Source organism: Plecotus auritus (assembly GCF_963455305.1).
Source record: "Plecotus auritus genome assembly, chromosome: 4".
Taxonomy (NCBI): domain Eukaryota; kingdom Metazoa; phylum Chordata; class Mammalia; order Chiroptera; family Vespertilionidae; genus Plecotus; species Plecotus auritus.
The window spans coordinates 98,900,269-98,927,451 of NC_137775.1; the positions used below are offsets into that span (position 1 = coordinate 98,900,269).

The window sequence follows — 27,183 nt, forward strand, 5'->3', positions numbered from 1 at the left end:
TCCTTATTTTAACCTGCATGGTATATGCCATTTTGTGTCTGCATCATACTTGATAAATGAGTCCCCTTTCATTGGACATCTATGTTATTTCTATAGTACTTTTGCTGCAATGCATAATCATATATATGTCATCTTGTACATGTGCAAATGTATTCGTAGGATACGTTTCTAGACATGGAAATGCTAAATCAAAGGCTATAGGTAATTCTGATATTGCCAAATTGCCCTCCCCAGAGGTTATGACAATTTTCACTCCCACTTGCAATGTGAAATAGTTTAGATTTTACACTGAGTTGAATATGAACAGTGCCTATAGCTAACTTTCTAGATGGTTCTTACACTGAGTTGAATATGAACAGTGCCTATGGCTAACTTTCTAGATGGTTCTCTGAAAATACCATACCTTTATAGCCCAGTGATATAACAAATTATATTCTGAAAAAACTTCTGTACCATGGAAATATGAATAATTTTACCATTGCTATTAGAAATATTTTTGACTATTTGAGACCCAAGAAAAAAAGAGCTGGGAGAAAAGAGAAGCTGAGGTTAAGGCAATCCTTGCTATTCTTAGCTGACATGCATGCATTGTAAAGTTTTTTTCCCTACCTCAGCATAAAATTTTTCACTTACTACACAAAGTTTAAATCATGTGAAAAATTAACCAATTGTGCTGTTTACTATTTTAATTAACAAAAAGCTCTACAAGTGTTATAACAAAAATCTTGCACAGGAAAAGTTTATTAAATAAAGGCAGGCTGTCCAAAGGGACCCATTCTATAGCTAAGGAAAAACAATGTCATGCAGAGGGCATGTTAAAGAGAATAAGCTAGAGAAATAACTGAACTAGTTCATCTCCTTTAGAATACACAAATACAGAAGGGAGAAAAAAGGGAACACATTTTTAACAAAAAGAGTTGATGTTTTTATTTTCACATTTCACAATACAAATGAAAATTGCTTTTTTTTTTTGTCCCACTACTCCCCTCAAACACTATTCTCTCTTAGATAGGAAGAGGGAGTGAGTCTTCCTTGTCTACTGTTAGAAAACACCCAGAGTCACAGCACCTTGATCTCCTGTGAAATAAAACAAGTAATAAAAGCCTGATAGAAAGAGGATCCCCTTTCTCTTTATCTGTCTGGTCGAGTCATTCCGGGCCGAGTGGGCACCATCATGGGACGGGCCGGAGGTCTCATCATTGGGGGCCCAGGCATCATTGGCATGTGCCCTCCCATAGGCGGCCTCATTCCAGGAGCTGCAGGACAAAACAAAGAAAAAGAGTCAGAAAATACTACTTTGGAAAACCTTTGACAGGACTTCAATTAAAGACAAAAAAAAGTAGCCCTCCCTACAAAATGCTGCAAAAAAGACACTTGTCAAAAGAATGCAACAAATTCATCATATCTTTAAAATATTTAGACATTCTCAAACAAAAAAACAAAAGGTCAACACAAGAACCATATGGGAATCATAATCTAATGATAGTAAGGGGGAAACCACCACTTGTTCCCTAAATTGACCTTTTTTCTCCCTTAGGAAAATTCACTACTAAGTCACATGTTATTTAGTCAGCTTTTTTTTTAAAAAAAAAAAAAAAACAAAAAAAAACACCTTTTTTAAAAAAATATATTTTATTGATATTTTACAGAGAGGAAGGGAGAGGGACAGAGTGTTAGAAACATCAATGAGAGAGAAACATTGATCCGCTGCCCTTGGTACATGCCCTTGACTGGAATCGAACCTGGGACCCTTGAGTCCTCAGGCCGATGCTCTATCCACTGAGCCAAACCGGTTAGGGCTTAGTCAGCTCTTTTAATCAGTTCTATCCACCATATAACCAGGAGCTATTTCATGGATGTACACAGGCACAGAGGACAATCTTACCACTAGCATTTGTTCAGAGTTGTAGGAAAGGTGAGCAGGAGGCCCACCTTTCCCATGCTGAGAACCTGTTAGTAATCATACTTAGCTCAAGTTACAAGACAAATATTAGGCAATAATGTGATTTATAACAATTACCACACACAAAAAAATATGATTTTTTCTAATGCATTTTAGAACTATTCATGAATTTTTTTCAAGTGTCAAATCAATACACCAGCCAAATAAATGAGCCAGGGGAGGGAGGGCAAGCAGAGAGGTAGAGGTTGCGGGAAAACACAGGCAGTTTCATGGAACTGCTAATGTCCTACATCCTCAGCTGGGTGGTGGGTTCACAGGTATTCATTTTATTATGTCTCATAATCTTCATGCTATATATTTCCTTTTTAAATATCAATTTTTATCATAATTAGCTATTTTTAACTAAATCATGTTGATTAAAAACTTGCTATAAATGGTTAAAGAGAAAACTATATTCAAAGCTGAATATAGCCTAATCACAAAAAGTAAAACAAAAGTATATACAGACACAAAACCCAACAGGTATATAGTTTTCTTAAAGATTAATTTCAACAGGAATAGAGAATACTACTGAACTACTAAATAACTTATTTCAAAAAATACCCACCATAACATAACTAGCATTCAGCATTTCTTAGAGAAAACTGATCTAGACCAAAGATTGAAAATGAGGCACCTAAAAACTTTTTTTCTTTGGTCTCCACAGTGCATTTATTTTTAATTAGTTGCCAACATTGGTAATTAATAGGTCTAATTACTAATAAATCTAGAATTCTTTTCCAACTTATAGAAATGTGCAAACCCACAGAGAATAGAAAGAAAAAAGAGAATAATGAATTCCCATCTATCCATCATCCAGGGTCAACAATTATCCACCCATGACCAATTTGTCTCATCCCCACCTTCTTATCCATGCCTACCCCCAACTACTCCATTATTTTAATGCAAAATCCCGTAACATATTATTTTATCCTGGCTAAAAATAACAACAGAATACTCAGGACAACTCGCAACACCAACTTGCATTCTCAAATGTCAACCATTGGCTAAAGCTGAGTTCTAGAAGTCTACTTTAGATGAGTTATGCATTCCCAGTTCACAACCAAACCCTCTAGAAATTTGAACTTGTGACTGATTTAAGAATGCCAAAGAAGCCATTTAAGTCACTTAATGATTGTGTTTTGGGTTCAAAGAGAGCAAGGCAGGAACTCTTTTTATTTATACTTTCCCATCCCCCTATCAGTGGTTCTCAACCTTTCTAATGCCGCGACCCTTTAATACAGTTCTTCATGTTGTGGTGACCCCCAACCATAAAATTATTTTCGTTGCTACTTCACAACTGTAATTTTGCTACTGTTATGAATCGTAATGTAAATATCTGTGTTTTCCGATGGTCTTAGGCTACCCTACTAGCGGTTCTCAACCTGTGGTCATGACTAGATTGGCTCACAAGGTCTCTAATCACTTCATATAAAATGAAACTAAAGTTGCCCTAGCTGGTTTGGCTCTGTGGATAGAGGGTCAGCCTGTGGACTGAAGGGTTCCAGGTTCGATTCCGGTCAAGGGTACATGCCCAGGTTGCGGGCTCATCCTCAGTAGGGGGAGTGCAAGAGGCAGCCGATCAAGGATTCTCTCTCATCACTGATGTTTCTCTCTCTCTCCCCCGACATCACATTCCTCTTGGAAATCAATAAAAATATATTTTAAAAAAATGAAACTAAAGTTGATAAAGGATACATTATGGGTATGGCTTATTGATTTATGCAAGAAATATATAGTGTTCCAATCAGCAGACTTGTTGCCTAAGTGCTTTCCATATATTAATTTGTTCTAACTGACCTCCAAGATTAAAAATCAGCAACAGGAGGTAACTCTGCTCCAAATCAAAATCAAGAAAAGTAGCAGCACAAGTTTGTATCTACCCCTCTCTTTATGCCCCAGTGGAACAAGCTCATCTACCTGTCTCTTCATTATAAACTAGAGGCCCAGTGCACAAATTCATGCACAGATGGGGTCCCTCCCGGTCCAGTCCCAATTGGAGCCGATTGGGGCCAGCTGGCCGGGAAGGTTGGCTGTAGAAGTGCACTGACCACCAGGGGGCAGCTCCTGTGTTGAGCCTCTGCCCCTGGTGGTCAGTGCACATCATAGCTACTGGCCACTTGTCCGGTCATAACAGCTGCTTAGGCTTTTATATATATAGATGGCCCAAAGTCAGAAGGATACAAGGAAACAGGAGAGAGAAGAGAAAAAGAAGCAGCCTTATCCTGCTTTTATTTCATTTTCTTTTTTTTTAATGTTTTTATTGGTTTTAGAGAGAGGAAGGAAGATGAAGAGGATAGAAACATCAATGAGAGAGAATCATTGATTGGCTGCCTCCTGCATGCCCCCCACCAGGGATCAAGCCCACACCCTGGCATGTGCCCCATCCAGGTATTGAACTCCTGGTTCATAAGTTGATACTCAACCACTGAGCCAAACCAGCCGGGCATGCCTTATCCAGCATCCATTTATACTGGTAAGCCAAATATTAATTTTTCTTAAGCATTACAGATTCACCAAACTTAATTTGTTTCAATAATATAGTTAGACAGTCAATTAAGAATTATATTTAAATGGAGCACTAAAACACAATGGAGCATTCTAGAAGGATATTCAAACTTACCAGGTCCCACTGGCATCATCCCAGGAGGAGGAGGACCCATCATTGGCATCATGGGAGGGCCCCCCATATGGGGTGCTGGCATCATACCGGGGCGAGGTGGACCCGCTGAAATAAAAAATGGGGCTTGAGGTTAAGATATGCTCATATATGCATGAACAGTTTATCTCCTTTCAGCACTTCGAAAAACATTTTTAAAATATATTTTTATTGATTAGAGAGAGGGAGAGATAGAAATATCAATGATGAGAGAGAATCATTGATCCGTTGCCTCATGCACAACTCCCACTGGGGATTGAGCCGGCAACCCAGGTATGTGTCTTGACTGGGAATCAAACTCTGACCTCCTGGTTCATAGGTCGATGCTCCATTACTGAGCCAAGCCAGCCAGGGGAAACAATTTATCTTCTTTTTTTTTCTTTGTATTTTATTGATTGTTTTTACAGAGAGGAAGGAAGAGGGATAGAGAGTTAGAAACATCGATGAGAGAGAAACATGGATCAGCTGCCTCCTGCACACTCCCCACTGGATATGTGCCTGCAACCAAGGTACATGCCCTTGACCGGAATTGAACCTGGGACCCTTCAGTGTGCAGGCCGATGCTCTATCCACTGAGCCAAACCGGTTAGGGCAGTTTATCTTCTTCTTTTTTAAAAAAAATATATTTTATTGATTTTTTACAGAGAGGAAGGGAGAAGGATAGAGAGTTAGAAACATCGATGGGAGAGAAACATCGATCAGCTGCTTCCTGCACACCTCCTACTGGGGATGTGCCCGCAACCAAGGTACATGCCCTTGACTGGAATCGAACCTGGGACCCTTCAGTCCACAGGCCGACGCTCTATCCACTGAGTCAAACAGGTCAGGGCCAGTTTATCTTCTTAATGAAACTAATAGCGCCTCCTGATCTGGTCCAAATCCTATAACAATAAACTTCTTACAGTCTTTTAACAGTAGATCCACAAAAATCAGCATGCCACAAAACTTTAGTTACTTTATGACTGAAAAGCAGGAACAAGCCTATCTAGACAGAAGTATAAAATGATGTCAGATTCCTCAGGTTTAGAAAAATAACAAAATCTTGATTTTTTAAAAGGGGATATTATACCTTCTGAAGCACTCCGGATAAAAAGCTGATGAACTTAAGCCAGAAGTACCTGGTTTCAGATTTTTTTCCTCTGTCACTTTGTTGCTAATTCTTCTTTTTTTTTTTTCCGCACCCCCCCTCCCCCACCCCCGCCCGGAGGAATTCTTTCTTTTTTAATCTTTATTGGTGAAAGTATTACATATGCCCCCTTTTTTCCCCCAATGACCCCCTCCAGCCTGCCCCCGCCCCCCACCTTCACCACCCCATAGTCTGTGACCATGGGTTATGCATAAATGCATACAAGTTCTTTGGTTGATCACCTCCCACCCACCTTCCCCCGCCTTTCCTCCGAGATTCGGCAATTTGTTCCATGCTTCCATGTCTCTGGATCCACTCCGTTCATCCATTTATTTTGTTCATTAGATTTCACATGAGTGAGATCATGTGATACTTGTCTTTCTCTTACTGGCTTATTTCACTTAGCATAATACTCTCCAGGAACCTCCATGCTGTCTCAAAGGGTAAGAGATTCTTCTTTTTTACTGCTACACAGTATTCCATGGTATAAATGTACTACAGCTTTTTTATCCACTCGTCTACTGATAAAAAACTGATGAACCTAAACCATAAGTACCTAATTTCAGATTTTTAAAAAATCATAGCCCAGGTTTAAAAGATTATTTGAAAATACAAAGATGTCTATGCAGAAATATTCCTGATGTATCATTTACAAAAGCAACAATTGAAAACAACTTACATGTCCATCAATAAGAAATAGTGAGGTTAATTCTGATACATTCATTCCATAGACTATTGCACTAGTAAAATAATGGAGTTGAGTGCTAGTCTGTCACACTAGAGAGGTAATTTAAGAGCTGCTGTGAGCTGTGGCCTGGCCAGTCCCAGGATGGTGGGAGCCCACAACGTTTTGGTGGGCTATTAGTGGTCCACCTGTGCACAACTATTATAAATAGCCTCCTTACTTCTGTGTTTATATCCATAATCTCTTTTAGCAGTGGTCGCCAACCTTTCGGACCTCACAGACCACAAGTGGTCTGTGGACCACTGTTGGCAATCGCTGACTTACAGGACTGAGTTTAGGTTTCTGAGTTCAATTTCAATCTGAAACCTTCCAGAAGAGCCAAAGAACATAGTTACTCAATTTCCTCCTGTCTATCATGCAGAAACAAGAAACCTTCCCAGAGAGGAGAGGACTCTGATCTACTCCACTTTCAACTACACAATTCTTGTCTTTTGCAAGGTATATATCTATATACACAAAAGCCTAATATGCAAATTGTCCCCACGGGAGTTTGACCGGGAGAAGACTGGGAGTTCAATCGCTTGCTATGATGTGCGCTGACCACTAGGGGGTGGCGTGGAATGAAGGCAGGCCCCAGCCAGTAGCCGGAAGGCCCCAATTGGCCCTGATCACCAGCCAGTCCCTGGGACCCTTCCTGTGCACGAATTTCATGCACTGGGCCTCTAGTATTGGTATTAAGTGGGTTAGAAAATAGACTGAGAAGTTTATCAGCTACCTCTATAGTCCAGTGTTATGTTCATAGCAGTAATTTAATATACTCAGCACTATCTCTTCATATATTAGCTCATCCAATTGCACATACATCCTGAGCTTTCCATTGAATCTGTCTCAGACCCACATGGGATGTCACAAATACAATATCCCAATAATAATGCAATCAGAAGGTAACTAAAAATATTTCAGAAATTATACCACTAAAGCTGTTTTCTGTTATTATGTATTCATTCAATGAGGATTTGACAAGACCAAAGTACAATCTGCTCAGTTACACCCCTTAAGATAAAAATGTTGTAAACTTACGAAGACTGGGGGGAGGTGGGATCATTGCCCCTGCAGGAGGTGGAGCTGAGAATGGAGTAGGAGGTATTTTTCCTTGCTGAAATGCTGCAGCTATAAAGTGAGAAAAAAACCCACACACAGTGAATAAGAATTCAACAACTCATTTACTAAAATAACTAGTTTCTTTTAATTTTTAATGGTCCCACTTATTTCATTATAAATAGCAATCATCTAAGATTACTACATCATGGCATCTATGGTTTTATTTATCTATATTTTTTAATGTATTTTTATTGATTTCAGAGAGGAAAGAAGAGGGAGAGAAAGAAACATCAATGATGAGAGAGATTCACTGATCGGCCACCTCCTGCCCACCATGCGGACTTATGCCCTGATCAGAATCAAACCGTGACCTCCTGGTTCATACGTCGATGCTCAACCACTGAGCCATGCTGGCTGGGTAGCCTCTATGGTGTTTTTTTCTTTCTTCACTTTTAGTTTTTTTAATGGCATTTTGGAACATAAGTTCTATGCTGGTTGCTATGTATTCAAACATATTTACTATGATTCTGGTGAAACAGGTAGGTAGGAGAGAAACAGGCCTGGCATTTTGTGGGTGGTGACTGGGGGGTTACCAAGGGCCCCCTCCCTGCTCAAGGGCTGTACTTCCTGTCACATTCAAGATGTCACACCCTCCTGGGCTCCTGAGTGTGTGTGTGCAGAGTAGGGTGGTCTCTGCTAGGGCTGCACCAGATTCAGTGAATAAGAATGCAGGATGCCAGGCTTGACTGTGATTGGTGAATACACAATATACAGATGATGTATTATAGAATTGTACACTTGAAACCTATATAATTTCATTAACTAATGTACCCCATAAATTCAGTAAAAATAAAATCAAGAAAAAAATACAATTTAAAGAAAAAATGCATGACAATAACTTAAACTTATAACTCACATCAACAGCAAATAATTATTAGCATAAGTGTCCAGCTAAGCACTTATTTGGCTAATGGAGCTACAAGCAGGAGATCTGAGGACTGAAGGAGGGACCTGAGAATGTATTCCTCTGCCCCCTCCCTGCTAAGTCCCTCAGGACTGCACACAAGACTCGACTGAAGGCCACAGCTCTGGCCAGAGTCCTGTCCACACGACTTTCTCCACCAAGTGCACTCTCAGGGCTGCTGCATTGGGGAACGCCTCAGGGTGAATGCTAGGGTGGAGGATATGAGATTTCACTGGAAGGAACCAGGGAACATTCACTGCTGGTCCTTACATGGAGGTTTCAATAGCTGCAGGGTGCAGGGCCTTCTTCATGCTTGGTGGAGGGCTATGGGGTCAGCCTTGAGCAGTCACACAGACAGATGAGTGTGCTGGGGCTGCAGTGTTCATTATTTCAGGGAGAGGAGGTCAGGGTACAAGCCTGGTACATGGGTGTGGGCCTGTACTCTCAGTACAGGAAGGCAAAGCCCAGTGCCTGGGTCCCATCCAGCCCCCATCTTTCTCTGATTTGAGGTGCTTTCTGCAGTAATGAATGCCTCCAGCCTCTATGGTTTTAAAATCAACTTTAGCTATTCACCAGCTAAAATTGCAATTGATTGGTTTACTGATTTGGGTTTTTTTATTTAACTGTTTTTATTTAGTCAGTGTTTCTATGGCTGAATTAACTACGGGAGATTGAAATGAAAACCTCCTACCTATCAATGCTTACTAAAGAGAAGTGGTAATCTTTAATCTGTAGATGTGGTTTATAACCAATTCAAGCCATTCAGTTTTGTTTGAAAATGTATGATACCTGTCCAAAAACCAGGCATTATAAACTTCCATCCTTCCTATATATGCTGTCCTAAGTCAAAAGAATGTATCATTTGGTTTACCAGTTTATAAATGAACGCACTGAGCTGAGAGACATGAAAGAAACACAGATTTCAAAGCAAGAACCTGACGGGAGGGAGATTATGATCTTAAAATAATGTCCAATACAACCAACTTCTAATTTTTTACAGATAATATGTCTATTCCTGAATGTAAGTCCTTCCCAACTGAGTGTAGTATGCAGCCTAGGCACTTTCCCCACATTCTACTACACCCCACAGTGCAGAGGGTCAAATTATTCAAGTAAATCACTGATAATTCCAAAATACTTGACCTAGAGTAGCTATTTCTGAACAGCTATTCATATGCCTTTCAATTGAATCTGTGCTCTGTAAGGCATCATATCCCAATAAGGCACCACCCACACCCTGAAGAAAGGAACAGCTTTTAAAGACTGAAAAGGGAGTGCCTAAGCCAGTGGTCAGCAAACTCATTAGTCAACAGAGCCAAATATCAACAGTACAACGATTGAAATTTCTTTTGAGAGCCAAATTTTTTAAATTTAAACTTCTTCTAACGCCACTTCTTCAAAATAGACTCGCCCAGGCCATGGTATTTTGTGGAAGAGCCACACTCAAGGGGCCAAAGAGCCGCATGTGGCTCGTGAGCCGCAGTTTGCCGACCACTGGCCTAAGCCATTGGCTCAGTAGCCTACTCAATGTCAACATAATCGTGGACTTGATGTGGTGTGCTCCTGAGGGCTTGCCTCCTCTCCTCCAAAAGACCTCCATCAAAAAGGTTTACTCGCCCTAACCGGTTTGGCTCAGTGGATAGAGCGTCGGCCTGCGGACTCAAGGGTCCCAGGTTTGATTCCGGTCAAGGGCATGTACCTTGGTTGCGGGCACACACCCAGTAGGGAGTGTGCAGGAGGCAGCTGATCAATGTTTCTCTCTCATCGATGTTTCTAACTTTCTATCCATCTCCCTTCCTTTCTGTAAAAAAATCAATAAAATATATTTTTTTAAAAATCACAACAAAAAAAAACGTTTACTCATCCTAAATTCTTTTCCTAGCTACAAAAAATAACTAAACGAGTACACTGAGTGGCCAGATTATTATGATCTCTGAACGCATAATCATCTGGCCACTCAGTGTACTTATGTATAAGGGAAAGCTTGCAAATCTTGATATGTCAAGGGACCAGGAGATAGTGGCCCCCACCCTTTGGCTAGTAAGTCCTCTGCTTCTTTCTAACTACCCACAATGCAGTTCTTATACATGGAAAAACCTTATTTTAAAATCCCAACTCTGTGGTCAGTCTACACTCAGTGGGCAGATTATTATGCATTCAGAGATCATAATAATCTGGCCACTCAGTGTATAATGCTAACCTTTAATGCCAAGAAATGTCTAATATTTTTTCAAATAGAGAAAAAGATTACATTATAATTTATTTTTTCAAATAAAATGGGACAATATCTGAGATTTGCTCCTTAATAATCAAGGAGGGATAAAGGGATTAGGTGAAGGTATTTGGTGGCTCTCAACTAGGGCAATTTTGCCTCCTTGGGGAGAAGAGGCAATACTTGGAGATATTTTCAGTTGTCACAACTGGGAATTGTTACTAGTGGGTAGATGCTAGAGTTACCGCTGAACATCCCACAATGCACAGGACAGCCCCCACTACAAAGAATTATGCAGCCTCAATGTCAGTAGTGCTAAGTTTGAGAACCTTGGTATAAACGAAACATGACTACTGTAGCTGGTGTTGGGGAATGGGAATGGTTGGGGAGCAGCGACCATGGGAGATTCACTCATTAAACTTGTTTGAAACTTTCCGTAATAGTTTTTGCTTTAAAAAAAAAAAAAAAAAAAAAATCACATCACAATCGAAGTCCACATTTGCCTGCCAGATCTGAGTAAAATGAATAATTAAGAAAGGCCATGTTTCAAATAAACCAGTATGATTTACTTTATAACAAAATGAATAAAAACTATGGATCACTACAAAGGAGGTTTTATATCAATTTGCTACAAAATCTGACCCACATCAATAAAGAAATATTAGGCAACTCATTCTTCTCTGTCCCACTTCCCAGTCTAATACCTGATTGCTCTAACCTCAATAATTAATATTAATGTGTTCCTATATCCCTGGGAAACCAATGACCTTCCACTTCTTTCATTTAACACATCAGAACGCTTCTATTTATCATTCAGAATGAGTTGCTTCTGTGAAAAACAACAGAGAGACAGGGATAAAAAAGAATGGGACCATTCTACCACCAGAACAAGAGACTAAAACGTACTTGTTTTGTCAATCAGGCTCTGAGCCTGCTCTTCCATCCATTTCTGATAGTAGTCTTTCACATTCTCTTTGTGTTTCCTACCACTGCAGTGTGTCTTTCTCACAGATGGCTATAAAACAAAAAGGTTATATCAGTCACAGAAACAAATTTCCAAAACTAGCGATTTTATAAAGCCTTACCTTTATATAGAAGTGGCCTGGCTACCTTTAGCAGCTTTAGCTAATGCATCACTTATAAACATTAGTCAATAATGTACTGTGGTAATTTATCTACTATGTTTTTAGTCAAACAAGGGGTCAGCAAACTGTGGCCTATGGGCAGAATCGGATTCTGTGAAAGAAGTATTGGAACACAGCCACATTAATTTATGTATTGTCCATTTCTTCTCTCTTCAAGAGTCAAGTAATTGCAATGAAGACTGTATGGCCCATAAACCTAAAATAATTACAATCTGGCATTTTAAGAAAAAGTTTACAAACCCGTGATCCATTTTAATGCATGTCCTTAGATTATTCTATGGCAAAAATTTAAAAAATAACTTACATTTAAGTAACACTATTTATAAGAATATATTCTTTTAAATGATTATGGGTCTAGAATAATGACTTTATCTATTAAAAAACAAAACAAAACACACACACCAGAAAAAAGAAAAAGATTTTATATGATCACACAAAGACCTTTGTCTCCAGCCCACGAATCCTTCTATTCTTTCATTAACAGCTTTATTGGAGTAAAATTGGCATAATATAAACTCCATACATATAATCTTTTGTTTTTTAAGTTAATATTTAACATTTATTACATGCCAGACTCCATGCTATGTTCTTTACAAGCTGTGTCTCAATCTTCATGAAAATCACACTAGCATGTTAAACATACTAATCAGAAAAAACAAACTACTGATACATGCAATATGGATGAATCTCAATGTGATTTATTTCTGTGTGCCTTAGTTTTGTAATAAGTTAACAGAATAATACATCTTGCTATAAAATATTACTAGAAGATCAAATGATCAGGTGATATTTATTGTTATTTTCTATAAATGAACACAATCTCTGGTATGCTAAAGTGATAGGTATTACAGAAATATTCAGATAGGGAGACCTATAGGCTTGATTACAAGTGAGGTTTACTATCATAACCCAAATTTATTGCTTAAAAAAAAGAAGCAGGAATCTAACTAGAAACTAAACCAAATATAAGTCTTTGAAGGGCAAATGTAAATTGGATAAGCTTTGCTATTACAAGAGCAACAAGAAAAAAATCAGACGAAGAATGAGAAGCACATTGCATCCACTCTAAGTTGCTGCTAAAGAAAAAAAATGGTATACTATGAAAATACTTAATACACATTGTAAAGAGATTTGTTCAAAGAGGATTTCCTAGAGCAGGTGGTATTTCAGTTAATTTTTTAAAACGTGAAGAGGTTAGCTAGATAAGAAAAAGGTGTAGGGGTCAGAGGGTGAGGCCAGGCTGAAGGACCCCCTTCCCCCCACCCCCAACCCCCATGCACGAATTTCGTGCACTGGGCTTCTAGTTTATTATAAAGACAAACCTTTCAATTTTCTGAATTCTGGCATTAGCAAGGTGCGTAGATATATAAAAATAGTGTTGAAAAAGGATAAAAAGGCACAGCCCCTCACTAACAATTTCAGAAAATTAAGATTCTCCAAATGACTTGGGAGATTAGGGACAAAAACAAAACAAAAAACAAAAGACTGGGGATCTACAGGAAAGCTACTACTAACACAAGCTTAATTGAAATAGTTTCCTCCAGGACATCTGTAACATCATTCAGAACCTTGATGAAGCAATAAAATTGTTAATTTTATTAAATCTCAACCCTAAAGTTCATGTCTTTTTAATATTCTGGGGGAAAAAATGGGAAATATTTTGTCAAATCACTTCTGCTGCACGCCAAAATACACTATGTCAGTGGTCGGCAAACTGCGGCTCACAAGCCACATGGCAGCTCTTTGGCCCTTTGAGTGTGGCTCTTCCACAAAATACCACGGCCTGGGCAAGTCTATTTTGAAGAAGTGGCGTTAGAAGAAGTTTAAGTTTAAAAAACTTGGCTCTCAAAAGAAATTTCAATCGTTGTACTGTTGATATTTGGCTCTGTTGACTAATGAGTTTGCCGACCACTGCACTATGTCAAAGAAAAGCAGGCATGCTATTGTTCCAAGTTGTGAGCTCTACCAGCAGCCTCTTTCATGGAACAGTATTTTATTTGAAAGAACGACTAAGAAACAAACTGGTTATTCAGATTTCTCAAAAAATAAATGAAATAGCCCTGCTGGGTGACTCAGACAATTGGAGCATCATCCTGTACACCAAAAGGTTGCTGGTTCGATCCTTGGGGGTGTGTGCTGAAAGCAACTAATCAATCTTCTCTCACATCAATGTCTCTTTCTCCTGTCTTCCAAAAAAGCAATCAGTGTTTAAAAATCTGATCTTTCAAAAAAAAAATCAGAATTTTAGAAAACCTTATCTGCCACCACAAGCTTGCCAGCTTCCAAATATTTAAAAGCCATTTCTAATTAAATTGTGACATTAATCAATGTGAATTGTTATATTATGTAATCAAATGGGAGACCTGCAAAACTGAGTGAAATAGTATTTTCCAAATAACCAAAGCATGTTACAAAATCATGCATAATAAAAAAGATTCACTCAGAGTGTAAGAGACCAGTAAATTTTAATGTAACTAAGTATAGAAAGTTTGATGTTTTCAGATTCCACACTACAACTAACCCTGGGTTGAGTTTTGGTGCAGAAATATAAAGTATTAAAGAATATCTACAATAATCTAAGAAATCTATTAAAGTACTCTTCTGTTTTCAACTCTATATCCATGTGAGGTTGGATTCTTCATATACTACATCCAAAACACAGTGCAGCAGATATAATGGAGAATTCAGATGTCTTCCATTAAGTGACACATTACTGATGTTTGCAAAAATGTTAAAATGCCATTCCTCATACTAATTTTTTGCTTTGAAAAATAGTTCCTGCCCTAACCAGTTTGGCTCAGTGGATAGAGCATCGGCCTGCAGACTGAAGGGTCCCAGGTTCCATTCCGGACAAGGGCATGTACCTTGGTTGCGGGCACATACCCAGTAGGGAGTGTGTAGGAGGCAGCTGAATCGATGTTTTATGTTTCTAACTCTCTATCCCTCTCCCTCTCCATTCCTCTCTGTAAAAAATCAATAAAATATATTTTTTAAAAAAGAAAAAATAGTTCCTTCCACTTTTAAAATGTTACTCGTGTTACAAGTAAAAAGTGTTTATTACTATCTAAAAATATATTTATATATACATATGTCTGTGTGTGTGTATACATATACACATATATATTTTATATATATTTCTTCAATCCTCACCCGAGAATATTTTTCCACTGATTTTGAGAGAGAGTGGAAGAGAGAGGGAAAAACAGAGAGAAACACATTGATTGGTTGTTTCCTCCACATGCCCCGACCAGGGCCTGGACTGAGGAGGAGCCTGCAACCGAGGTACATGCCCTTGACTGGAATCAAACCCAGGATCCTTTGGTATGAAGGCCAATGCTCTATACACTGAGCCAAACCAGCTAGGAATATTTTTATATTTAAATATATCTTAAAAAATACTTATTACCTAAAAAATAAGTATTTTTAAATTTTTTATTTAATTCCAAATGTAGCAAATGTTAATAGCTATAACCCACATAACCTACTAATTTTTTTTAAGCAATCAGTAATTTTTAAAAGTGTAAAGGGACTATGAAACAAAAAAGTTTGAGAGCTGCCAGCATAGAAGCTCTGTAGAAGACTGTCTAGCTCTATACAACTTACTGATTTTGTGACATCAGACAGTTATTTAGCCACACTTTGCCTCAGTTTCCTCCTCTGTAGAATGGAGATAATACTAACCTCAAAGGATTATCATGAACATTAAATGAAATAATACATGTAAAGCATTTGGAACACTACCTGACACAGTAAATATTCAAACTTGAATTGTTATTATTTGTAAAGCAGTTTTTAATCAAATTAAAATACTCGGTTTCAGCCCTGGCCAGGTAGCTCAGTTGGTTACTAGCATTGTCCCAATACACCAAAGTTTTGTGTTCAATCTCCAGTCAGGGCACATACAAGAAGCAACCAATGAGCTCGGCCAGTGTTGCTCAGTGGTTGAGGGCCTACCCATGCACCAAGACCTTTCCAGTTCAATTCCCAGTTAGGGCACATGCCCGGGTTGTGGGCTCAATCTCCTGTGAGGGACATGTAGGAGGCAGCCAATCGATGTTTCTCTCACTCTCCCTTCCTCTCTCTCTAAAAATCAATAAAACCATATATTTTTTAAAAAAATAGCAACCAATGAATAAACAAATGGAACAGGAAATCAATGTTTTTTCTCCCTCTCCCTTCCTCTCTAAAAAAATCACTTTAAAAAATTCTGTGACCCTAGCCGGTTTGGCTCAGTGGATAGTGTTGGCATGTGGACCCCCAGTTTCAATTCCAGTCAAGGGGGCAGGTACCTCAGTTGCAGACTACTCCCCAGCCAGGGCCCTGGTTGGGCGCGAGCAGGAGGCAACCAATCCATGTGTCTGGACATCAATGTTTCACCCTCTCTCTCTCTCCCCTCCCACTCTAAGAATCAATGGAAAAATATCCTCAGGAGAGGATTAAAAAAAACCAACAATAATTCTGTGATTGCTGCACAGAGTTCAGAGAGCTACAGACAAAAAAGCTTAAGTACTCAGTTTCAAATTTAGGAATTTCCGATTTTATCAAATCAAACATTTGAGTCGCCTTGACACAATCAGCTATTTGAGTTTTAGGACATTTTCTTGGATTTTTACTTATCATATACTTTTTTTCATATTCCAATTTGCTAAAGCTTTATTATTTTGGGTCTCCAGTGAAAACACTGACTGTTGGAAGACAAGTAACTCCAAATTCTGAAAAGTTACAGGAAGAGTAGAAAAATAAACACCTCAAATTATTTTCTCCAAGCAGTAGCCCTTAAACCTCAGCAAGATGAAAACCATAAACCTACACCTAAAAAAAAAGTCTAACTTATTACATATAAGGTTTTGTGAAACTGAAAAGAAAGGCAACTTACAGAGTCATGGGTGAGGTATGTATCGCAGTAGTCACAATAAAACCTGGAAAGAGATGGAAGGTAGAGAAAAAGAGATGACAACCAGTTAATAGATGCCCATTCACCGAAGTGCTGTTCACTGAAGGTAAAAAATTAAAAAATCTAATAACGATTCGTACACGTCAAAGAGTCCTTACATAAACCAGGCTTTTTTGTTGCCCAACGCGGAGAGATCTAGAACCCGCCCGGCCTCCCTCCCTTCCCCAGACCCTCTCGCTTCCCTAGAAGCTTCAGGAGCCAGAACCCGCTCTGTACTCCCTCACGGGGCCACAATTAGTGACTGTGACCGCGAATACCCCCAGATTCAAGTCCCCACTCACTTCGGCATGTTGTTCTGCAGGCAGTTGGCACTCCGACGGCCACTCTGCGACCGCGCCGCCGGCAATGACGCACACAGCCAGCGCCGACACCGCGGAATCGCGAGGTCTCAAACGCGACTTCAGAAATCCTCCCAGTCATCCAATCAGTGTGCCCAACGCCACTGCTACGGCTTCACCCGGTCTGTAGCCCAGTGGGGGCGGGGCTTTCCCTTTCCCTTTCCCTTCCCCTTCCCCTTCCCCTCACCTACAGGAAGACTGGCGTACTAAGGGTCCCTACGAGGTTCAATCCACGTGCATTTATTTTATCTCGATTCCTGATTCTTCTGGAAGCGTGTTATTCATTCTCTGGACAAATATCTAACAGTTACCTACTGTGTGCCAGGCTAACTACTATAAGTACTGAGGAGAGAGCAGTACAAAATAACTAAAATCCCTGTCCTCCTGGAGTTGACATTTGAGTTGGGGAAGACGGAATAATAAAGTCAGTATGTCGTAGGTTAGATGGAGCCAAGTTCTATGTGGGGTAAAAAGTGAATTGGGAAAGCGGGAGTTCGGTTTTAAAAAACAGAAAGCTTGTTATGAAGGTGACAACTAAGAAATAACAGGTTGCTTAAAGCAATAAAGCCAGGTGCAATTTTCCATAGCATGTCTTTTTTTAAAATATATATTTTTATGGATTTCAGAGAGGAAAGGAGAGAGAGATAGAAAGATCAATGATGAGGGAGAATCATTGATTGGCTGCCTCGCACACCCCCTACTGGGGATTGTGCCCACAACCCAGGTGTGTGCCCTAGACGGGAATCAAACCCCAGAACTCTTCAGTCCACAGGCCAATGCTTTAATCACTAAGCAAACCGGCCATAGCATCTGTTTTTGTTTTTGTTTTTTTTTAGCCTCATTAACCCCAGGAGATAGTGGAATAATAAGTTTCAAGTCCCATTGCGGCTTCCTAGATGTGCTGCTTGCGCAGTTTCCTCCTCTGAAAAATAGTGTGGCTCAGTGGTTGATAACATGGATACTCGTTCATACTTGTGGGGTCTAAGGAAGAATTAAAAGTGAAAATACTTGTAAAGTGTTTAGTGCAATGTCTGCACATACAAAAGCTCCTCCTCCCCAAATAGTAGTTATCTTTACACAGGAGGAAATTGATAGAAGTTACTTGTCCACAAATATAACCTGTTCTAACAACAAGGCCAAACTTCCAGCCTGGTCTATCAGACTCCAAAATGAAACTGGGGAGGAGGAAGTTTTGATTATTCTGCTTCACATTTTCTGATGGTGGGATAATAATAATTGCTACTTTGAATGTTTACTATTGTTGTGGAGTGAATGACCACTGGAGTCCAGACCAAATTAAAATTTGGGGAGCCTTTATTAGCCAGCTGGTGACTACTCTGCCTTTCTCCACGCAGGGAGTCCAGAGAGCAGCCCTGACCCTTTGTGCAGGACCACTTTTAAGCACATTTACCACATCCTGTTTTTGCAGAGCAAGCAACCCAAGACAAAACAGTTTTTCCCAAGCAATGTCAGGGTCATGCCATTGACGACCAAGTTATTCACAGCATCATCCTGTTCTTCAGAAAGCTGACAGTGTTCTATCTTGCAAGGCTATTTTGTGAGGTGCAGCTGGGAAGGGGCCATGAGACCATATCTCAAGGCCTGGCCTGGTGTCAGCACTGACAACTCTATCTGGGGCATAGTCCACGGCCTCTCTGGAATGGGAGTAGTGCTCAAAAATTCCCACTCTCTAACAACTATAACCCAGGGGCATTAAATGCATTAATTATTTAATCTACTCAGCAACCATGTTATTCACATTTCAGGTGAGGAAATTGAGCTTTAACAAGTTTAAGCTTCCCCACCCTGAAAGAAAAGTCAACTGTACAATGAAGTTATCAAGCTTCCACCACCCTAAAACAGTGGTAAATCTTAGCATTAGTAATGCTAAGAACAATCAATCAGATACTATGTGTCTCCTCCTGGGCTTGTCAACATTAAGTAGACACCATCAACTATGATGTGTTCTTTTTTTTCTTTTTTAAAATATATCTTTTATAGACTTCAAAGAGAGGAAGGGAGAGGGAGAGAGAGATAGAAACATCAATGATGATAGAGAATCATTGATTGGCTGACCCTTGCACTAGGAATTGAGCCCGCAACCCGGGTATGTGCCCTGACCAGGAATCAAACCATGACCTCCTGGTTCATAGGATGACACTCAACCACTGATCCATGCGAGCTGGTAACTATGCTGTATTCTTACCAATCAATAAAAAATACTTAAAATAATTTAAAATAATAGATGTGGGGAAGCACGGGACTTGGTTGGAATGTCTGTAAGGAGGATTCTCCAAAAGGTTGGGGGCCTCTGAGGGGACCTTGCCAAAGGTGACAGCCCCTGCCTTGACTTTTCCAAACAAGTCTGATCCCCCGGATGTTTTGCTAGAATCTCTATGGTTAGTCTTTAAAGACCCGACCTTGCAGAAGCATGTGCTTTCTCAAGGATACTTGTCCTGCTGATTATATCTAGAGGTTCATTTTAGTTCAAGCTGTTGTTACAATAAAAAGCTAAGGAGGCAGGCAATCAGGGCTATTTGCTCCTAAAGCAAATTAGCCCCTTAGCTTCTCTCTCACAGAAACATATGTCAGAGTAATCTGTTCATCCATCACTCAGGGTCTGCTGGTCAGCCCCAGCAAATAGAAACAAAGAATTATAGCATTCTATGGTAAGAACTATGATAAGACAACTTCATCAAGGAATAATATCATATAGTGTCAATGAGCACAGCTTTAGATCTAAAATGCATTGTGTTTGAATTCCAGTACCACAAGCTATTGCTTTGACTTTGGGGATGTTGCTTAACGTCTTTGTGTTTCAACTTTCTCATCTGTAAAATGGGGACAATAATTGTACCTACTTCATAGGTTCATGGCTGTGAGGACTGAATAAGATATTTTCCATACCTGGTAAAGCACTTAGCACAGTAAGCATACTTAAATTGGTGGATAGTATTGGCACCGTCAGTAATAAGAATTGATACTAAAAACACAGGTCTCTTGAATTCCATGTCCACAAATGCTTCTAGGCCTCTTCATGGCCACATAAAATATGAGCTGTGGAACTCAGAGCCATTTTTCCTCACCCTTTGAATAAGAGACTTGAGCCTTACTTTGCAGACATCATTGGCTGCTGAGACTTCTACCTTTTAGGCATTCTTCAGAATCTACAATTCTTAATTCTAATTCCAGACTGTAGGGCCCTGAAATGTTGGGGAGAGGCTGAATCCCAGAGGTGGACTTGCTTCTGCACTTTTGGCTGTACTTCCAGCTCAGAGGGGGCTCATCTGTGGATAGATGGCTCACTGGGGAGAGTCAGACCATTGTGGCTTTTTTCCCCTAACTTTTCTTTTTGAACTGAGACCTTGCTGCCATGAAGTGGACTGAGAAGGCTAAAACTTGATCTTTGTATTTGGAAACAACAGCAGGGCATAGGGTCAGTTGTAGAAGCTGCCACCAGGCCGCCAGGTGGGTGTGAACTAGCTGTCGCTGAGAACTCATGACCTAAGTGGCTGGTGAGAGGAATGGGAATCCTGCTGAGGACTTCACCCCATCGTCATTGCACTCTACCCTGCAATTGAGAGATGACCTTGTGCCTGGAGACAAGCCTTTTGCCACCTAGCCTGAGCAAGTGAGAACAACACTGGGACAACACTGAGGATGCCCATCTGGCACCTATAGGATGGCAGCAAAGCCCATTCATTTAGCCTGGTGGAGTAGCGGGAGAAATAATTACTCTTCAGTTCTGCTGTCATTGTCTTGCCTCCCTCACAATACACAGAGAGTTCACTGATGGGAATAGAAAAAGCCAAAGCCCCAGGGCCAGGGGAGCAAGTTCTTTTTTATCTTTTAGGGTTGTTTTGGATTTTCAAAATTTAAAGTATAGTTAACATACAATATTATAGCAGTTTCAGGTGTACAACATAGTGATTCTACATTTATATACCTTACTAGAGGCCCGATGCACAAAGATTCATGCAAGAATGGACCTTCCTTCCCCTGGCTGCTGGCACTGCCTTCACTCTAGCCAGAGCCACCTTTCTGCCTTCCCACACTGCCCAGAGGCCCGGAGCGGCTGGGGAGGTGCAGAACGCCTTTGTTGTCGCCATGGTGATAACACAAGCGTCCCGCCCCTGGCCACTCGGTGCCTGCACATGCAAATTAACCCGCTATCTTTGTTGGGTTAATTTGCATACTCACTCCTGATTGGCTGGTGGGCGTCGTGAAGGTACAGTCAATTTGCATCTTTCTCTTTTATTAGTGTAGATAATGTGATCACCACAATATGTCTAGTAGCTATCTGTCACTGTACAAAGTTATTACAATATTATTGACTAGCCCTAGCTGGTTTGGCTCAGTGGATAGAGCCAAATATTGGGATGACACTGTAACCAATTGAGCTCCCCAGAGAGGCCTTGGGTTTTCTTTACTGGTGAAACTGAGACCCAAAGAAGTGATATTAAGAACAAAGGGATGCATATATCTTTTTGAATATATGCTTTCCTTTTCTTCAAATAAATACCCAGAAGTAGAACATATGATTTCACTTATATGTACAATCATAAAAAACAAAATCACATGGCAAAGACAGGATTTGAACCCAGGAATTCAGAGTCCAGTGCTTACGCTCTTTCCACTGAACACACTGCATGTACATCTGAGACCTTCAAAATCTTGGCCTGAGTGTAACCTGGCTCCCAGTAACTCCCGTACTGCAATTGATGAGCTGGAGTTTTTAAATTAAATATAGTACTTCAAATTACCAATATATAGTCCCCCTGCTGGAAGGCCTTTCATCTACAAAGGACAGCTCTACTAAAAGGTGAATCTTAGTATACATAATTTATACTTCAATACATCTGACTTTAAAAAGATGTTGAACCCAGCAGGTGTAGCTCAGTGGTTGAGCATCAACTTGTGAACCAGGAGGTAACATTTTGAATCCCTATCGGGGTACTTGCCCCGGTTGTGGGCTAGATCCCCAATAGGGGGCATGCAGGAGGCAGCCAATCAATGATTGATTCTCTCTCATCATTGATGTTTCTATCTCCCTCTCCCTTCCTCTCTGAAATCAATAAAAAAATTTTTTTTAAAAAGATGTTGGGTATAACATATAACAAGCTTCTAATAGCCCAGCCAGCATGGCTCAGTGGTTGAGCATTGACCTATGAACCAGGAGGTCACTGTTCAATTCCCAGTCAGGGCATATGCCTCAGTTGCAGGCTTGATCTCCGTGTGCGGATTCTCTCTCATCATTGATATTCCTATCTCTCTCTCCCTCTCTCTCTCCCTTCCTCTCTGACATCAAGAAAAAATATATTTAAAATAAAAAAGCTCCTAATAATGATAAAATGACAACTCAATAAAAAAGTACAAGTGAAAAGGAAATATAAATGTCCTTTAAACATATAAAAATATTCATTCTCACTCATAATCATATTAATTCAAGTGAAAATTCACTGAAGTACCATTATTACTTGTCATATTGATAGAAATACAAATGATTAATAATTAGGCATCGAGGAACTATTAGGCAACAGGAATGGCAATTTGGCAGTGTCTACCAAAATTCCATATGTACAAACTCTTTGACTCAGCAACTTTATTCCTGGAAATTTATCCTACAGTTATAGTTTCAGGTGTGCAAAATGATGTATATACAAGCTTTTTCAGTGTTTGAATGAAAGAGCAAAAATATGGAAAGCTAGCCTTAGCTGGTTTGGCTCAGTGGATAGAGCATCAGCCTGCAGACTGAAGGGTCCCAGGTTCGATTCCAGTCAAGGGCACATGCCTGGGTTGCAGGCTTGATCCCCATGGGGGGGCATGCAGGAGGCAGCCTATCAATGACTCTTTCTCATCATTGATGTTTCTACCTCTCTCTTCCTCTCTGAAATCAATAAAAAATATATTTAAAAAATCTAAAAAGCTAAATAAATATTCATCAACAAGGACCTGATTACATAAATTACAGAATATCTATACTGTGGAATACTAATGCAGCTGCAGAAACGAATGAGAAATATCTTTGTGTACTGATATGGGAAGCTCTCCAAGACATATTACTGGTTGAAAAAAGCAGGGTGCAGAACAGTGTATATAGTGGACTAGAGGCCCGGTGCACAAAATCATGCACGAGTAGGGTCCCTAGGCCTGGCTGGCTATCAGGGCCGATCCAGGCCTTCCTTACCCCAGATGCTGGCTGCTGGCCGGGGCCTTCCTTTGTTCCTCGCCGCCCCCTAGTGGTCAGCACACGTCATAGCGAGCAGTTGAACTCCCGAGGGAACAATTTGCATATTAGCCTTTTATTATATAGGATAGTATTTACATAAAAAATGAGAGAAATACTACATATAATACAAATATGTAGTATTTGAGGTCCCCAGTCAAGCCCTGCTGGGTGGGGGGCATGGCCTCAGGTCCCCTGGCCTGGCACTGGGTCAGGGGGTGCGGCCTGAGGTCCCCTGTCAAGCCCTGTGGGTGGGGGGCACAGCCTGAGGTCCCCTGTCAAGCCCTGCTGGGTGGGGGACTTGGCCTAAGGTCCCCTCTCAAACCCCACGGGGGCGAGGGAGGGTGTAGCCTCAGGTCCCTGCTGATTGCTTGTTAAGGCTCCTTATGGGAACTTGGCCTCAGCTGTGGGTGCAGCCATCTTTGTGATGGAGTGATGGTCAATTAGCATATTCCCTCTTTCTTAGATAGGATATACTTTTTAAAAGTTTCTTAAAGGAGCCCCAGCTGGTTTGGCTCAGTGGATAGAGCATAGGCCTTCGGATTGAAGGGTCCCAGGTTCTATTCCGGTCAAGGGCACATGCCCGGGTTTTGGGCTTGATCCCCAGTGTGAGGCTTGCAGGAGGCAGCTGATTAATGATTCTCTCTCATCATTGATGTTTCTATCTCTCTTTCCCTCTCCCTTCTTCTCTGAAATCAATAAAATATATTTTCTAAATAAGTTTCTTAAAGGAGATGTAAGAAACTAGTAACAGTGGGTATCTGTTGTAAAATGCAAAGGTGGAAGGGATATATTTCACTACTAGTGGCCTGGTGCATGAAATTCGTGCACATCAAAAGGGGATTAATTAGAGGAAATACTTTAATATTGCTATTTGTCCTTTCTCTATAATAGAAGTGTCAGAGATGAAAGAAAATTAGTAAAATGTATATGAAAACCTTCCTCCTGTCAGAGTCTGGGGCACACCACGGGACCCTGAGTCAAGTCCCTGCCCACCCACATGCAACTCAAAATCGCAGACCCAGACCCGGCCAGCGTCCCCCCCCCCATTGGGCTAGATTCAGACGCAGCCAGTCCCATCCTTGTCAAGCCCTGCTGGGCAGGGGGCATAACCTCAGGTCCCCTGGCTTGACACCAGGACGGGGGGCATGGCCTGAGGTCCCCCAGCCCAGACCAGGGCAGGGGGCATGCCTTGAGGTCCTCCATCAAGCCCCACCAGGTGGGGTACATGGCCTGAGATCCCCTGTCAAGCCCCACTGGGTAGGGGGCATAGTCTGAGGTCCCCCATCAAGCCCCGCCAGGCAGGGGGGCACAGCCTCAGGTCCCCTGGCCCAGCACTGGGAGGGGGCGCAGCCTCAGGTCCCCCATCAAGCCCCACTGGGTGGGGGCGCGGCCTGAGTTCCCCCAACCCAGAATATGGGGGTGCACCTTGAGGTCCCCGTCAAGCCCCACTCGGTGGGGGGCACGGCCTGAAGTCCCCTGTCAAGCCCCACCTGGTGGGGGGCGCGGCCTGAGGTCCCCTGGCCTGGCACTGGGGTGAGGGGAGCAGCCTGAGGTCCCCTAGCCCAGCACCAGGATGGGAAGCGCACCTTGAGGTCCCCAGTCAAGCCCCGCTGGGTGGGGGGCGTGGCCTGGCACTGGGTCAGGGGGCGCGGCCTGAGGTCCCCTGTCAAGCCCTGCCAGGTGGGGGGCACAGCCTGAGGTCCCCTGTCAAGCCCTGCTGGGTGGGGGGCGTGGCCTGGCACTGGGTCAGGGGGCGCAGCCTGAGGTCCCCTGTCAAGCCCTGCCAGGTCGGGGGCACAGCCTGAGGTCCCCTGTCAAACCCCACGGGGGTGAGGGAGGGCATAGCCTCAGGTCCCTGCTGATTGCTCGTTAAGGCTCCTTATGGGAACTTGGCCTCAGCTGTGGATGCAGCCATCTTTGTGATGGAGTGATGGTTAATTAGCATATTCCCTCTTTATTAGATAGGATATACTTTTTCAAAATTTTGATGTTTAAACGTTATGAATTTTTAAAATAAAGTAAATGATTGTTTAAAAAAAAAAAAAAGAAAGGAAAGGAAAGAAACAGAAACAGAATACGGTGGGAGGGGTACTCCACTCATCCTGACTGTATTGGGAAACTATCTCCCGGAACCACACCCTGCAAACGGCCTTCTTCAGCAGACTCTTCCTTGGAGACGTGACTCAGATAACGTGCAGACTTCCAAACTGGCAAACTGGCACCCTTGAACTCATTCCACCAAATTCTTGCCACTGTGGGAAGGGGCAGGGCTGCTCTGTTGGGTCTGCTGAGATTGCAAGCGATTTCAGCCTTGGAGACTCTAATCTAGGCTCTATTAGCTATGTGTGGGGTTTATTCAGCTTGAAAGCCCTGAGACTGAAGTCCTGAGAACCTCAGCCACCGCTCTTGTTTCTAACCTCCTGGATGTCCTTTAAAGTCCTTCCTTGGATCACCAAAGAAGCCTGTTTGGCCTCCTGGTCTTCTGAATTTAAAGAGGAAAACTTTGTTTGTTTGCTTCCAGCACTAATTTAAGTACTTGGTACTTAACCTCTCTATACTTCTGTTCTTCCCACCCCTAAAAATAAAGTAAAATAAAGTAGCCCGGCCGGCATGGCTCAGTGGTTGAGCTTCGACCTATGAACCAGGAGGTTCCAGTTCGATTTCAGTCAGAGCCCATGCCTGGTTGCGGGCTCAATTTCCAGTGTGGAGTGTGCAGGAGGCAGCTGGTCAATGATTCTCTCTCATCATTGATGTTTCTATCTCTCCATCTCCCCCACTCTTCCTCTCTGAAATCAATAAAAATATTTTTAAAAAGTACTTAGGATTCACAACCTAGAGGCAAAGATTTCTTAGGACACAGAAAACAAACAGCCATTTAAAAATTGGATAAATTTAGACTTCATCAGAATTTAAAACTTCTGCTCCTGACAAGGCATGGTTAAGAAAATAAAAACGAGCCCCAGCTGGTTTGGCTCAGTGGAGTCCTCAAACTACGGCCCGCGGGCCACATGCGGCCTGCCGAGGACATTTATCCAACCCACTGGGTGCCGCTGCCTGTCCTGCTTAGCAGCCGACTAGTCCCGGGCCCGCAGTGCGCATAGGAATTTGTTCATAGTTTTTTTTTTAAACTATAGTCAGGCCCTCCAACGGTCTGAGGGACAGTGAACTGGCCCCCTGTTTAAAAAGTTTGAGGACCACTGGATAGAGCATTGACCTGGAAAGCTGGTTGGATTCTGGTCAAGGGCACATACCTTGGTTGCAGGCTTGATCCCCAGTCTCAGTCGGGGAGCGTGCAGGAGGCAACCAATCAATGTGTCTCTCTCATATCGATGTTTCTCTCTCTGTATCTCCCCTTCCCTTTCACTATCTCTAAAAAATCAATGGGAGCCCTAGCCGGTTTGGCTGAGTGGATAGAGCATCAGTCTTCAGACTGAAGGGTCCCAGGTTTGAATTCCATCAAGGGCACATGCCCGGGTCACAGGCTTGATCCCCACCCAGTACCCAGTTGGGTGCATGCAGGAGGCAGCAGATCAATGATTCTCTCTCATCTTTGATGTTTCTATCTCTTTCTCCCTCTCCCTTCCTATCTGAAGTCAATAAAACATATTTTTAAAAAGTATATATTTTTTAAAAAATCAATGGGAAAAATATCCTCAGGTGAGGATTAACAAAAAACAAACAAAAAAAAAAGAAAAGGAAAAGGAAAGCCATCGACTGAGAGAATATATTTGTAAAACATTTATTTCACAAATGCTTTCTTTCGGAATATATTAAAAACTTTCACAAATGAATAAGAAAGGTACCCCAAATTTTTTTAATGAGCAAAAG

At 41.4% G+C, this 27,183-nt stretch overlaps 1 protein-coding gene across 1 annotated transcript; it reads right to left on the reverse strand.

The window, feature by feature from the left end:
• Positions 1-711: 711 nt before the first annotated feature.
• SNRPC (small nuclear ribonucleoprotein polypeptide C) lies at positions 712-17,268 on the reverse strand. Its single transcript, XM_080666348.1, has 6 exons — positions 17,070-17,268; positions 16,711-16,753; positions 11,596-11,704; positions 7,493-7,582; positions 4,566-4,670; positions 712-1,256 (listed from the first exon to the last, which is right to left on the reverse strand). Exons 1-6 carry the CDS (start codon positions 17,075-17,077, stop codon positions 1,132-1,134), a joined length of 480 nt encoding a protein of 159 aa, XP_080522474.1. The 5' UTR covers positions 17,078-17,268; the 3' UTR covers positions 712-1,131.
• Between the last annotated feature and the right edge of the window lie 9,915 nt (positions 17,269-27,183).

What these genes read in the sequence shown, in the direction of transcription:
- SNRPC (XM_080666348.1), bottom strand. An exon ending in CCCACCTCCCCCCAGTCTTC is followed by an intron (nt 4,671 to 7,492) that starts GTAAGTTTACAA and finishes TTTTTATTTCAG; the next exon opens with CGGGTCCACCTCGCCCCGGT. An exon ending in GATGATGCCAGTGGGACCTG is followed by an intron (nt 1,257 to 4,565) that starts GTAAGTTTGAAT and finishes TTTGTCCTGCAG; the next exon opens with CTCCTGGAATGAGGCCGCCT.